A 16,158-nucleotide genomic window follows, 5' to 3' on the forward strand; every position below is an offset into this window, starting at 1 on the left:
AATCTACAACAATTAACAGAAATCGTGAAGGAAAAAGAATTCACAAATGAATTTGGTTCTTCTAGAATTTTCAAAATTAATAAACTTGTTTTGAAATTTCTAAACTAACAAACCTAGAAAAATTAGGGAAATCTAAGGCGTTACTGCGGCTTGCAAGGAAGATGAACTTTGTAGTATCGAAAAATTAGTGGTGACTGTACAGACACTACTTTGCGGCATGTTAGCTGGGTCCTTTTGAAATCTTTAAAGTGAAAACAATATAAATTTATTAGAATTTAAAAAATAAACTTTTAAAATTAGATTGTACCTCTTCTTCAAAAGCTTCAAAACTTTTGGTTTCAGCACAAACAACGAAAATATTAAAACTCCCTGAATGGCATTGACAAAATCCGATAAGACAAAAAAATTATCCCATTCTTCATATTCACGCATACAGTAGGATATAATATCGAAAAGCCATGAAATGCCCATGATTAGGAACAAACGCAAAATCACAATTGCACTGTGCGAGAGAAAGAGAGAGAGATATGTTTTAAATTTGTATTTAATATTGGTTTTGCAAATAATACTCACTTTTCTTGAAAGAATTTCTCTTTGTGTGAAATTCTGGCGATATTGCGTCGCACCTTATAGATTCTAGCCGTTAAATAACCAAAGGTTACAAAATTGAAAAGTAAAATGGCTAGATTAGGACCATAAAAGTAAACTGCGGCCGACCATTTTTCAGCTGAAATTGAGAAATTATAATATTTTAATTTGTATGTTATCATAGATTTACGAACAAACAATGCTTACTATTCAACCAACACATTTCTACACCAATTCCCGGCTTATAAATCTCATCTATATTCGGCGATAGTTGTATATAAATAATGCAAAATGTTGCCAAGCCAGCACTCAACCAGGCATAAAGGGAATACAAAATAAACTGTTTACGATTCCTTTTCGAATTCAACTCAACATAGCTTTCTTTGAAATTCCTCCAGATGTCAAAACATAAAACGCTTAACCATAAAAAGGCCGCCATAAAGAAAAAGTAAGAAGTGAAACCTTAAATAGAAATCATCACATTAATTAAAAACAAGTAAGAGTGCTATATTCGGCTGTGCCGAATCTTATATACCCTTCACCAAATTATACTTCAAAATTTTAAATATTTTTAGGTAAACAAAATTTAATTTTTTTTCCAGTTGTTTTTTGAATTTTTTGAAAAAAAAAATTTTTCGATTGTTATTTTAAATTTAATTATTTTTTTTTTTTAAATTTAAAATTTATTTTTTTTAAATTTTAAACAATTTTTTTTTTTAAATTTAAAATTTTTTTTTTTTAAATTTAAAAAATTTTTTTTTTTTAAATTTTAAAATTTTTTTTTTTTAATTTTAAAAATTTTTTTTTTGTTTTTTAAATTTTTTTTTTTTTTAAAAAAAAAATTCGGGTTCAAAATTTTTTTTTCCCGATTTTGACCCATTGTAGGTCCAACTTACTATGGTCTTATATACGTCGTTGCAAATGTCTTTGAAATATCTATCATTAGATATCCATATTGTCTATATTAATGTCTTAGTAATCCAGATATAGGTAAAAAATAGGTCAAAAATAGAGGTTGTCTTGGTTTTTTCCTCATATCTCAGCCATTTGTGGACCGATTTTGCTGATTTTAAATAGCAAAATTCTCGAAAGCATGTCTGACCGAATTATTGAAGATTTGGATCCCGAAGATATCTGGGGTCTTCAGAAAACTGATTTCAACAGACAGACAGACGGACAGACAGACAGACAGACAGACAGACAGACAGACAGACAGACAGACAGACAGACAGACAGACAGACGGACATGGCTTAATCGACTCCGCTATCTATAAGGATCCAGAATATATATACTTTATAGGGTCGGAAATGAAAAATGTAGAAATTACAAACGGAATGACAAACTTATATATACCCTTCTCACGAAGCTGAAGGGTATAATAAACAAAAAATATGATTAAATATTATATAACTCACCCAGAAAACTGCATGGTAAAACATCAAGACGTAATTTAAAGATATTTATTGAACTAATAATGGCATAGGGCATGGTCATGGACGAAAGATAACAAATCAAGAGTTTTCCACTCATATTTCCTCTCAATTCCTTTAACACTAAATACACCAGTATGGTGGGTATTAGAAATAATACTGAAATGGCCATGGCTAAAATAAAAAGTCATTTGATTTTTTTGTTTTACAAGACAAAATAAAACTTACCATATGTATTTAAGAGTAGTCTCCAGGTGAGCAGATTCTCAATTTGAAAACTAAATGGTGAAAGTATGTATTCAGAAGAATTGTCTCGCAAGCGTGGTGAATAACAATAGTTCAAAGTGTCGAGACCTGTTTGTTCAGTCAAAATATATAAAATTCCATTCTGAAAAAAAATAAAAACACAAAGGTGTTGTGTGTAATGAAAGCCTTAATGATCGTCCAGTTGTATACAAATATGATCATTGGTTTTAAAGCAATGAAAGAGATACAACATGTGTTAGGCATAGGGTTTTTATCCCGGCAATTCCCGGTACAAATTTCCAGGGAATTTGGCCAATTTTTCACTACCCGATTCCCGGGATTTTTAGTCGGGAATCCCGGGAATTAAAAACTGACGAAAATACATAGAAAACATGTTAGAAATCTATTTTTTTCACCAAAAAATAATGAAAAGTTTTTTACAGTTTTTTGCTTATATCTCGGCAATAATAGACGGCTTATTATTGTTATTCATGGCTATTCCTATTCTCACTTTCACCATTCACCCTATTTTTGAAACCATAATTACAACAATATAATATAAAATATAATTTCGAAAATTATATAATTAAGGTTAAACAAATTACGTGTAAATATTTCCAATAAGAAATTCTGAGAATATTAAATACTATTGTTGTAATTGTGCTTTCAAAAATAAGGATGAATGGTGAAAGTGAGAACAGGAATAACCCTGATTATTTATTTGGGGTTTTTCATATGAAAATTTAAAAAAGTGAATTCATTATTTATATAATTTATTTCTTATTGAATCATTCTAATTTCTTTAAATTTCTACTTCAGATCCATAACAAAATAGCTTCATAAATTTATTAATTGATTAAATTTTTCTTCAATTCAAATCTAGTACAAAAAGGCTTAAGACAATTTTTCCAATTAATTTTGTAAATGATTAGATTTAACAAATATTTAATCATTCAAAGTTTGAATAAATTCTGTTATTAACTTTAAAATTAATTCAGTTTAAACAAAGGCTTTGGAATGAATCTAAAAAATTAAATATTAGGAATGGATTTATGGAATGAAAGGCTGACATTCTTTAATTGCGGATTAAGATTTTAGTGAATTAAGCTCAAATTTTATTAATTAATTCGAAGCTCTGATATCTATTAATTATAACACTAAGTTTCTATATTAAATTTGGCTATAATATTCCTAATTTACAGTATCATTATATATTTCGGGAATAGCCGGGTACCCGGGAATGTAGAAAAAATTTCCCGATTCCCGGGAATCAAAAAATGTCGGGAAATTAAAAACCCTAGTAAGGCAGAATCTTAACCGGTTTTTGGGTTGGATAAGGGCAGCCTGATGTCAAGGTTCACTGTGAGAAGGTGTTACAATGGCACTTCCGATTTTGTAGAATGTGCGAAAATTGGATGATATTGAAGTGGATGACATGCGGTCTCAAAAATACATTACCAAAACTGTACTCTTTCGTTCATCAGAATTTTTTTAGACGTTTTTCCACATAACGATAACTCAAAAACGGTTAATCCGATATTAATAAAGTAAACATAAAACAATTTCAATTTATACAACCTCTAATCCATTAATATATTGCGTTTTAATCGGCTTAGTGGTTTCGGAGTTATAATAACAAGTTGAAGCAAAAACAAGTAAGAATGTATAGTCGGTCAAGCCCGACCTATGATACCCTACACCGAGAAGAACAGATTTCTTTTAAGATTAGGTGGCATGTCTTCTATATATATGAAACTTATTTGTGTTGAATTTTATTTGAATACCAACATTTTTAAGAAATCTTTACTCGTTAAAATGATTTTAGGAAGTGGGTCTTATATGGGAGCTATGACTAATTATGGACCGATCGTTGCAAAATTTAGTGTAATGACTTTGGTATATATACAACTTATTTGTGTTAAATTTTATTGGAATACCATAATTTTTAAGATATTTATGCTGTTTAAAGTGATTTTCGAAAGTGGGCCTTATATTTGAGCTATGACTAATTGTGGACCGATCATCACACAATTTGGTGGTGCGAGTTAAGGTAGGATCACACGATTGCCGCAATGCACCAATTATTGGTCTATTTTATACGTCAATCGTGTGATTTCACAACTTATTGGCTCATATGTCAAACCACAACAATATTGTGCTTATTTGGCCCAATCAAATGCAACCCTGGTACGGCAATCATGTGAATGCTTGATAGGCAACATGCACCAATAAAAAAGTTAAAAATACACCAATATTTATTGTGTTCTAGTGCGGCAATCAAAGAAGACAATTAGCGCCAATATTAATTTTTGTAAATGAAATATTGTTTTTGTCAGCCACTCTCTGACCCACATACATCTTTTAACATTTCTTTATTAATTTTTTTATATGATAATTAAGGCCGACGCAATTTTCTTTTTTTATTTAACAAAAATTTTTTTCAAAAATACATTGTTTTTACATTTATGTAAACAAAACAAAATTTAAAATCTAGCACAACAGCTGTTTCTCTGAGTTGCCGTAAACTAGAACAATCGTGTGACTGAAATGCGACAATTATTGCCACTAAATCGCTTTGCGCCAATTTACGACAATCAAATTTATATAAAATGAAGCAATCATGTGACTGCAGAGAATTTGATTGGGACAATTTCTTTATTGGGCCCCAATTCAGCACAATAAAAATTGTATTAAATTGGTTCATTGCGGCAATCGTGTGATCCTACCTTTAGGCTTATATAAAACTTATTTGTGCAGAATTTGGTTTGGATATCAATATAAATAAGATATTTATTTTACACGGTGCTACGATGAAAAAAAAATGGAAAACGACCAAGCATGGGTTACATTACAAATTGTTTAAAAAAATTTCAGAAACAGCCTCAAATTCAGAAGTTATTCTGAAAAAACCGTTTTCAGTGATGTTCGTCAACTTATAGATCTGTAACTTAGTCAGTTTTTGTCCGACTTTAAATTAGTTAACGGGTTTGGAAAGAAAACTGATTACGCTTTAAAATTACGTGCAGTTTTTTATACATTTGTAAGTTATAAGTATTGTTTTTCTTAAGAATATCTAAAAGAAAAACAAAATTTATCAACTTTTTTGATTTTAGTCGCTTTTCATTGCTTATTTTGATATGAAAATTTATAAAAATTTATACCAACATATATAGGAAATTTAGTTCTTAACAAAACATGGTTTTAATTATTCAAATCGAATTAAAATTGTAAAAGTTATTAAACTTTTAATTAACACCATTTTTAGTTTACAAAAAACTGTAGAAAAAAAATATTTGTAAAATTTTTGAATTTACAAGGAAAATTTTTTCGAACTTTTTTCAAAAAGTTTAATAATATTTGTAAATATAAACCAATTTTAACAAGTAATATCTCATTTTTCCCATATAAAGTTGTCTTTAAAACACTGTGCAAAAAAGAATAGGTTTTTATAGAAAAACATTAAAATAACTATTCTTGAATTTGAAAAATTATTAAAAAAAAAAAAATAAAGCGAAACTTTTTATAAAAACTTACGCAATTTTTACGATATACATTTTATGCATACATTTTATGAAAGCTTAATTCTTTGTCTATCCATAATTGTTTAAAATTTTGAAATCGGTCTAAAAATGTGTGAATTAGAGGTACTAAAGTACTACGACCTACCCTAAAACAGTTTTTTCAAAATAACTCAAAATTTTGAGGGTGTTTCAAAATCTTTGAAAACGGTTTTAGTATGTCCACACCTAGGCCTACAACCCCCATTAGGTCGCTTTTCAAGTTCTGACAAAAAGTGTCATTTTGTAGCAGAGTGTTATTTTCAGATAGGGCAATCGTATGGGGGCTAGGAGAAATAATGCAGCGATTCTAACCAAATTCAATAGGCTCCGTCCTTGGGACAATAAAAAAGATTGTACCAAATTTTGTCGAATTATCTTTGAAGTTGCGACCTGTACTTCGATTACAAGGTTTACATGGACGGACAGACAGACGGACGGACATCGCATAATCGACTCAGAAAATGATTCTGAGCAGATTGGTATAATTTAAGGCGTTGGGACAATATTTTAGCATGTTACAAACATCAGCACTAACCCAATATACCCTCCCCACTATGGTGGTGTAGGGTATAAATATTTTTTTTACGTGAAAATAGGAAATTTTTTTTGTTTTAAAAAACTCATGAAAAATCGAAAACGCACGGAAAATTGCAAAGCCACATATAATATCACAAAATGAGATATCGATCGTAAAAATCAATTGATTCTTTTCGAATTAATTCACAATTAAGTGAATTCGCTCATTTTCACTAAATTTTACTTTTTTTGTTTGATATGCATAAAATTGAGTAGTTAATGTTCCTCTTTCGATTGATTGAATTTTTAAAATATTTTCTCCATACTATGTAAAAATTTTCACATATATATTGCATTTAAATCGGCTCAGTAGTTTCGGAGTTATAATAATAAATTGAAGCAAAAAATATATTTTTAATATGAAAATACCATATACAATTTTGTGAAAATAAGCGAATTCACTTAATTGTGAATAAATTCGAAAAGAATCAATCAATTTGAGCGATATCTCATTTTGTTGTTATTATATGTGGCTTAGAAAAAAAGCAATAAACCTGAACAATTTGAACAAAGTTTTTTAAAACAAAAAAAATGCAATTTTCACGTAAAAAATATATTTCTTGCTTCAATTTGTTATATCTCCGAAACTACTGAGCCAATTAAAACACCATGTATAAATGGATTAAGGTTATGGAAGTTTAAATTTTTTAAGTTTATTTTAATAATATGGGACTAACCGTTTTTGAGTTATCATTAATTATGTGGAGAAACGTCTAAAAAAATTCAAAATTTTACTTAACCTTTATGTCAACAGCAGAAGTGCTTTACGCATGTCAACAGCAACATACCTGGGTATGTACATACGTTTTGTATGGGGAATGGCATGCCGTTAGCCTAAAAATACTAATATCAAACTCGTTTGTTGGAATTTCTGTATTATTTTTTTTTTATTTTGTTAGCAATAGAGATGTACAAAAGGATGTCTTCCTCTGCTTTATCGACTATGAGAAAGCCTTCGATACTGTCCAACATGACAAACTAATGGAAGTATTAAGATCTATCGGCATTGACCAGAAGGAAATAAGATGTATAAAGAATCTATACTGGAACCAGACAGCGCGAATTGAAATCAATGGCGAACTCACTGAGGAAATTGCCATTTCAAAGGGAGTAAGACAGGGTTGTATATTGTCGCCATTATTATTTAATATATATTCCGAAAAAAATATTTCAAGAATCGCTTGAAGGAGAAAGAATTGGAATAAGGGTAAATGGAATGTTTATCAACAACATACGCTATGCTGACGACACAACATTATTAGCAAGTACTATATCTGGCTTACAGAAACTGATGGACAAACTTACCTGTGTAAGTGAATCATATGGCCTTAAAATCAATATTAAGAAGACAAAATATATGATAGTCAGCAGGAAAAATTTACAAATCACTACGACACTGAAAGTAAGAAACACAGAAATCGAACGAGTGAAAAACTTTAAATATCTGGGAGTTTTAATAAACGATCAATGGGACTCATCCAAGGAAATAAGATGTCGGATAGAAATGGCGAGAGATGCCTTTTATAAATACAGAAAAGTACTTAGCAGCCATGATATCAGTCTAGCAACAAAGTCACGATTTATTAAATGCTATGTTTGGTCAGTATTATTATATGCGGTGGAAGTATGGACAATTAAAGCCACGGACGAGAAAAGATTAGAAGCATTTGAAATGTGGATATACAGGCGTATATTGAAGATTCCATGGACTGACCGCGTCCCAAATAATGAAGTATTGAGAAGAATGAACCTTGAACAACAATTAACTAGGACAGCCAAAAATAGGAAAATCTCGTATTTGGGACACATAATGAGAAACGATGGATACAAATTTCTCCAAAGAATTCTTAAAGGTAAAATTGAAGGAAGACGCGCGCGAGGCAGAAGAGAGCTCTCATGGCTAGGAAATATTCAAGAAAGGACAGGCTATCGTGATGAACTAAATCTACTAAATGCTGCAACAAAAAAATAGAGAGTTAATAATTCCTGAACTGCAATAAGAAAAAGATACATTTAATTTAATTCAGTTTAATTTATATTTATATAAATATGTTTGTTTTTTTAAAAAAAACTGTAAAACTTTGTATTTGTATGATCGCTTACATCCGAATAACGGATTTGCAAATAAAAGAAGAAAAAAGAAGAAGCAATAGACATAAATTGCAAAAATTTTATAATTACCAGTTTTACACTTACATTTAGTCATTGTTTGTGGAAAAAAAATTACACTCTGCTACAAAATGACACTTTTTGTCAGAACTTGAAAAGCGACCTAATGGGGGTTGTAGGCCTAGGTGAGGACATACTAAAACCGTTTTCAAAGATGTTGAAACACCCTCAAAATTTTTAAGTATTTTGAAAAAACTGTTTTAGACCGATTTCGAAATTTTAAACAATTATTGATAGACAAAGAATTAAGCTTTCATAAAATATATGCACAAAATGTATATCAATAAAAATTGCGTAGGTTTTTATAAAAAGTTTCGCTTTACTTTATATTTTTTTTTCGTATTTTTTCATATTCAACAATAGTTAATTTAATTGTTTTATATGAAAACCTATTCTTTTTTGCACAATGTTTCAAAACAACTTTATATGGGAAAAATGATATATTACTTGTTAAAATCGGTTTTTATTTGCAAAAGTTATTAAACTTTTTTGAAAAAAGTTCGAAAAAATTTACCTTGTAAATTCAATAATTTTACAAATATTTTTTTTCTACAGTTTTTTGTTTATTTTTATTTATAAGCGCTGGGGGAGAAAATACTAAAAATGGTGTTAATTAAAAGTTAAATAACTTTTAGAATTTTCATCCGATTTGAATAATTAAAACCATGTTTTGTTAAGAACTAAATTTTCTATATATGTTGGTATAAATTTTTATATACTTTCATATCCAAATAAGCAATGAAAAGCGACTAAAATCAAAAAAGTTGATAAATTTTGTTTTTCTTTTAGATATTCTTAACAAAAACAATACTTATAACTTAAAAATGTATCAAAAAATGCACGTAATTTTAAAGCGTAATCAGTTTTCTTTCCAAACCCGTTAAAAAATTTAAAGTCGGACAAAAACTGACAAAGCTATAGGTCGATAAGTCGACGAACATCACTGAAAACGGTTTTTTCAGAATAACAGAATAACTTTTACTTAAAAAATGGGCGTTATTTGGATGAACCTGGTCCCCTTCGTATCAACAATTTTCAAATTTGTTTTCATTTCAAATATTTAGTGTAAAGTTAGGATTTCATAAAGTATAAATTCCTAATACATCTTCTTAGGAATTTTTTAGATAACTTAAAAAAAAAAAAGCGAAAAATCGCCTTTTTAAAAATTTTTAACTTCAAATGGACTTTTATTGGACTTTGTTAGTCCAATAAAAGAAAAATGAAGAAAATCAGGAAATATTTGGACCCGCTGTTATCAAAAATGTGGAGTAGGGTGCTTAAAAATTTTGAAAAAATACTATACATACCCAGGTATGTATGCTGTTGACATAAGGGTGCAACTTTGTAAATGGGCTTTATCTTCCAAACGAATCCTATCCTAACCAAACTCGGGACCATTGCGTAAAACAGTTTGGGCTAGGAAATCACGAAAATTCAAATAGATTCGATTATACAATTCAGAGCTACACAGCTACAGCGTTTTGAATATATATTGCCGTAGACATAAAGTTTAAACATTTTTTTTAAAAAAACCTCTCCATAGAATTTAAAATTTTGGCCGCAATACATCAAAATTGTGTAGTGGTTTAAAAAGCCACTAAATTTTTTTTGATTTTGTTGCCCTGTGTTATTAAAGAAGCGATTATTTTAACATTTCTTTCTGAAATTTATTTTCGAACTTAAGCACAATGGTCAATATAGATAGGCGAGTGGATGTATACTTTACTCTTGCTAACATTACTCTTACTAACCCAACCTACCATCCATCTATGCCAGTAATTTTAACAAACATATAGATATCTAATAGAGTTGGAACATTTTGTGCTTGTCTCATCCCTATTAAATATTAACAATTATCAAAGCGGCAATTTTCAGTTATGTTTTTGAAATTTGTTTACAAAATAAACCTCGATAAGCCTTTACTCTCTTAAACTTACCCATTGCAGCATCCATTTTTCTACCGTATTATCTATGGCCTTTATCTTTTCGGAAGGTAAACCCACTTGAATGGTAAAATGTTTGAATATATTCACTATTTTAGTTTTTCCACCTTTCAGTTCTATCGGCAATTGCCAAGAAACTTTCATTTCAGCAGTTAATTTTTCACATTTACTTGTATTCCCCGTGTCATTGAAATACTCATCGTCTTTGCAACACAATTTCATGCAGGGTCGATCCTCACAAACACAACCTCTCAGATGCTGGGGAACTGTTTCCCGGGCCCTTAGAAATTTTAAATGATAATCATATAAATGCTGTTTTTCGGTTGGTATTAAAATGCCTTGATACACATAAGAACCGTTTTCGTATTTCTGTTGATCGGTTAAATTTACTGTGTTTTCAAAGTCACATTTCTCGTAATTATTATCGTCAAGAGCTGATGTTGCTGGAACGTTGATATAAAGTTGCCATGTTAAGAGAACCAACAATATGGAAAAATGCATTTGAATTATAAAATTTTATTTAAATTGTTGTAATATATATTTTTTTATTTTTGTTCGCAGCGATATTAATTTCTTAAATGTTTACTAAAGACTGATGTGAGTAAAGACTGATGTGAGTTTCTTACAAAATGATTTATATTCAAATGTAAAGAACAATATAAAATACCACAAGTACCACAGACTTATTCAATTGTTCTCAACAAGCATCAAATACTGGATGTCAGAGTGTGCGAAGTATAAAAATTGTTGTACTGATTTTATAAATAATTTTAAAACTGATTAAAAATAACTCAAAACATAATGCATAAATAATTATGCTACAGTCATAAGTCTTTATGTAGCAATATTTTAGCTCCAATCGTAGGCCTTTGTGTAATAATATTTTTAATTCAATCATAGGTCTTTATTAGGGTATTCGAATTATTCGATTTTTCTCTTGTTCGAATAAAACGAATAATTCGAATAAGAGATTTTAACTTGTTCGAATAATTCGATCACATGTTTAAAATTAATCGAATTATTCGAATAATTTAATTTTTTTAAAAAAAGTAAAGAATGAAGTTTTGATGTCGGTTTTTTAATATTTTATTGTTAAAGAAAAACAAAAAAAAAACGTTAAAGTTAACAATTTAAGTATTGATAATGTTAAACAACATTCGATCATTAGATCATTAAATTTTCATCAGAAATATTCTGATCAGATTAACTCCCGAACAATCAATTGACTAGCAAGATCTTTAGTTCCCCTCGGGAGCTATGCTTTAAAATGTTTGAGCTAGTTGGACATGATCCTGAATTCAAATACAATATAAATGTATTAAGAACTTTGTTATGTCGTTCATTAATTCTGGTTGTGGTCTTGGGGAATTACACAATAAAGGGAATCTGTCCAAAGTTTGATATCATTGTCAGTGAACGTGGCTAATTTGAAGTCAGGCAGTGCATGATTGACGCATTTACAAATACTCAAAAAGTTTATTACACGATGTTCAAAATCATGTATAAGACGAACTCCATGATTTTCTTGCAACAAAACATTAGTTTGCAATATTTTATCATTCGATTTATTAAATATTTTGAAACACTTACGTGCGCGTTTAATAACATCACTTATATATGTACATATATTTTAAGATCATGGCCTTCATCTATTTCAATGTAATCATTATAAATGTCATCCTCAATATCACTTTCGACGACCGTTTCAAAATCACATTCTCCATCACTTTCAAATCAACTTTAATCTAAGTTAATATTTTGATTATTAATTGCAATTACTGTAATATTTCGTACATTTTATTTTCATTGGTTCAAATCCAAAGTTAAACATTTTATATATTTATAGAAGGAGCTATCGGAATACACATCTACAGTGATCGAAAGTCCCTTTGTCTTTAGTTATTTGTCGAATTTCAGAAACAATACAATTTTTGTGAGTCATTATTACTTATTTAAATTTGGAATTATGAAAAATTTTAAGCAATTCGTTTTATTCGATTATTCTACATAAATTTGTTCGAAAAAATTGTTCGAATAATTATTCGTAAGAAATTATTCGATTAATCGAACGATCATTAGTCCAACCAATACCCTAGTCTTTATCTATCAATATTTTAGCTTGAATTGTTGGCCATTCTACAAGTCTTTCTGTAGTCTTATTTTAGATTCAATCGTAGGCCTTTCTATATCAATATTTTAGCCTCAATTGTAGACCATTCTATAGCTTCAATCGTAGATCATTCGATAACTTCAGTCGAAGATCTTTCTGCAGTCTTGCTTTGTTTTGATGCACGAAAGTCCTGGGGGCAAATTCTCGCACATCATTATAATAATAGGCAAGTCGATTTCTTTAGACCCCTTTTACGCTCACATTATACATTCAATTTCGGCAAGATATATACCATTTTAAAGGGATTTATTCACAGAAGTGCAGAATATATATTTTATTGAAATCGGTTCAGTTTTTTAGGAGTTATAAGCGTTTAAAGAAGTTACTAACACATATGCAAAAACGTGTACATGTGAACCTTAAGCTAAAAAGTAAACAAAGCAATGCATGTTTGTCCAATTTGTTGTTGTAAATAAATAAGAGAAACAATTAAACAGTATTGATTTCGCTCTGTTTTAAGTGAGAGTTGTTATAGCAAACAAAGAAGAAGACCTTAGTAATTTAAAGTCGCCTTAAAAAACATATTTTGAAGGTGTTTTTTGTATTTTCTAACTATCAAAGGTTTATAAGACAAAATTTCCATTCAAAATTTGTTTTATAAACCTTTGACAAATTTAAAAACTGTTTATGCATATGGGGTTAAATATGTAATTGTACATACAAGTAAATAGTTATTTTATAATATGTGCAGAACTATATTTAATTGTGACGGTTTTCAAACTTTATACGAATCAATTACTTCTCACTGCATGAATTTTAATCGAAAATGGGACGGGTCGGAAAAAATGGTGAGTGGTCTCCCATACAAAGTACATAGTAGTTATTTCTAAATATTTGTGAACTATAATTGCAAGATTCTTCAAACTTAGTCTAAAAGGCTATTTTATAATTTTGCATAGTTTCGCTGAAATTGTTCGGGATTGGAATTATATTCAAAGTATATAATTACTTTCGAATATCTGTAGAACTATAATTGTAAGTGTTTAAACTTTTAGTTAAGTGCGCGGAGTTTAGCTGAATATAGACGGAATTAGATTAGAGGGCATAGCACCCAAAATAGGAGATAATTAAATACAAAGTAATAATTGCAAGGTTGTTCAAACTTTGTCCGCATAGCTCTCTTACCATTTTACACAGTTTGGATTAAAATGGTCGGGATTGCATTAGTGGTTGTGGCACAAAGTAAATAATTAATTTTGAATATCTGGAGAACTATTTATAATTCTAAAAGAATTTAAACTCTGTATCAATCAATTTATTCATTCTACGGAGGTTAGCTAAAAACGAATTTATTCCCTGTTCCCTGTTCGAAGTTTAGCTAAGCTTGATATTTACATAAAAGATTTAAAAATCGGTGCGATCAGAGCAGTGGAGTGGTATCTCCCATACAAAATTAGTTAGTTATTTTCGAATATCAAGTGAACAGTAATTGAGAGATTCTTATTTTCGTATTTCCATTCATATTTTTATGCTAGTCATTATAATTTTCTATACATTTTATTCGATATAGAATAAGAAAATTCCAAAAATAAAAAAAAAACTCGCACGTTCGAATAAGTAATCGATCGTGTTCGACTGCGGCCAAATGCAAAAGCTATTCACCACCATAGTGGGAAGGGTATATTGAATTTGTGCTGATTGTGTCTAACGTCCACAATTACTGGTCTATGCACAGCAATCATGCTACTACATTTGTTTGCGATCGGTCATGTATTCGGTGTAGGCTATGATCTGGTCGGGCTTGATCTTACTTGTATTAATTGGAATATTTTTTAAAATATTCCTACCTTGACATCAAATAAAATGAGCAACATTATCCGATAACGGCATCCCTATTAAACATGTGAATATATTTTTAAATTTGTGGAAATTACATATTTAAAAAGTACAAAAATAGATTGCGGTGTAAATTATAAAAAAAGTAAATTTATTATATTTTTAAATTTGTATATCCTACACCACCATAGTGAGGAAGCCCAAAACGAAGCCTATTGATGTTCTCCCGAAATAGGACATTATCTATATATATAAAAGAGTAACGTTACTGACTGATTCATCATCGCACAGCCCAAACGACTGAAGCTATAATCATGAAATTTTAACTGTGGGTTCCTCCTTACACAAAACGATCCACTAAGAAGGGATTTTTGGAAATTCTAACGTTTAGGGGGTAAAAAAGGGTAAAAACGGGTAAATTCGGTAACCTTATATCTTCAAAACTAATAAAGATACAAAAAAACTTAAAATTGCATGTTACTTCATTTAAAAAATAAGCTGACAGGTGTTTCGTACTTTTTCTAAATTCGAACCTTTTAGGGGCGAAAACGGGTAAAAACTGTATTTTGGTACTTTTTTGGCACCCTATGTATCTTTTAAACCAATAAACATAGAAACAAAATTTAAATCGTATTCTGTAGACATACGAATATTTTATTATGAGCTCCCACCATGATACAGAAATTTATTTGAATAAAATTTTAGCACCGCAATGGGGATAAAAAAGGTACAAAAAAGGGGACAAAATCGGGAAAATATTGATAATTTTTTAACATTGGTTCTTCGATTCATAGAAAAATTAACTAACAGGTTGTTATTTGGAACTCGAGTGCCAAAATGTATATTGGGCCAAATCCGGGTAAACAATTTGCTACTTTTTTAAAACATATTTATTCTTGGGCACATTTACACAGATTTTAATCGTTTGAGACATGTCTGTAGCATTAAAAATTTTTGCAAATAGGAATATTTTTAAACTTCAAACTTGAGGGGTGTTCAAGGAAGAAAAGGGAAATTGGTACTTTTCTCCTAATGGTACTTTTTTAACATTTTAAATTATTTCACTTATCGACATTAAAGTTAGCTGTATGTATCTGAGTGAGGTAAGTGTTAAAAATAGGGGATTATATTTAGGTACCAAAATGTGAGAATTGAACTATAGGTACTTTTTTATTCTTCTAATGGTACTTTTTTGAAATTTCTATAACAATGGACTTGGAAACATAAAATTAAACATATATGGTCCTAAGTGAGTGAGAATTCTAGGGGGAGACTTTTTGGTACTTTTTCTTTATTCGAATGGTACTTTTTGTAATTTCTTCACCAATGAACCTAAAGCCATGAAATTAAGCTTATATGGACCCGAGTGAGTGGGAAGCCACAAGTGGGGGATTTTTGGAACTTTTTATATATTCTAATGTTACTTTTTTGAATTTCCTATAATAATGGACCTAGAATTTCCAAAAAATCGAAGAATTTCAAAACCGCGGTTTCGGTTTTATGATAATTTATTAAATATTAAGTATTATAGAAACAAAATTAGTTGATAATATAGGAAATGATATACAAATCTAAAATTCAAACATGACGGGTTATGGTTTAGTGAATGCAAATTTAAAAGTGATAATCAATGGTACTATTTCCTTATTGCAATGGTACTTTTTAAATATTTTATAATAATACATATACATTACATTTA

The 16,158-nt window shown here is 29.5% G+C and overlaps 1 protein-coding gene across 1 annotated transcript; it reads right to left on the reverse strand.

Annotated features, from left to right (window-relative positions):
- Nucleotides 1–54: 54 nt before the first annotated feature.
- On the reverse strand, nucleotides 55–11,014 carry LOC135955486 (G-protein coupled receptor Mth2-like). Its single transcript, XM_065505835.1, has 7 exons — nucleotides 10,508–11,014; nucleotides 2,248–2,407; nucleotides 2,005–2,193; nucleotides 796–1,050; nucleotides 574–727; nucleotides 308–502; nucleotides 55–241 (listed from the first exon to the last, which is right to left on the reverse strand). Exons 1-7 carry the CDS (start codon nucleotides 11,012–11,014, stop codon nucleotides 133–135), a joined length of 1,569 nt encoding a protein of 522 aa, XP_065361907.1. The 3' UTR covers nucleotides 55–132.
- Between the last annotated feature and the right edge of the window lie 5,144 nt (nucleotides 11,015–16,158).

Source organism: Calliphora vicina, chromosome 3, assembly GCF_958450345.1.
Source record: "Calliphora vicina chromosome 3, idCalVici1.1, whole genome shotgun sequence".
Lineage (NCBI taxonomy): Eukaryota > Metazoa > Arthropoda > Insecta > Diptera > Calliphoridae > Calliphora > Calliphora vicina.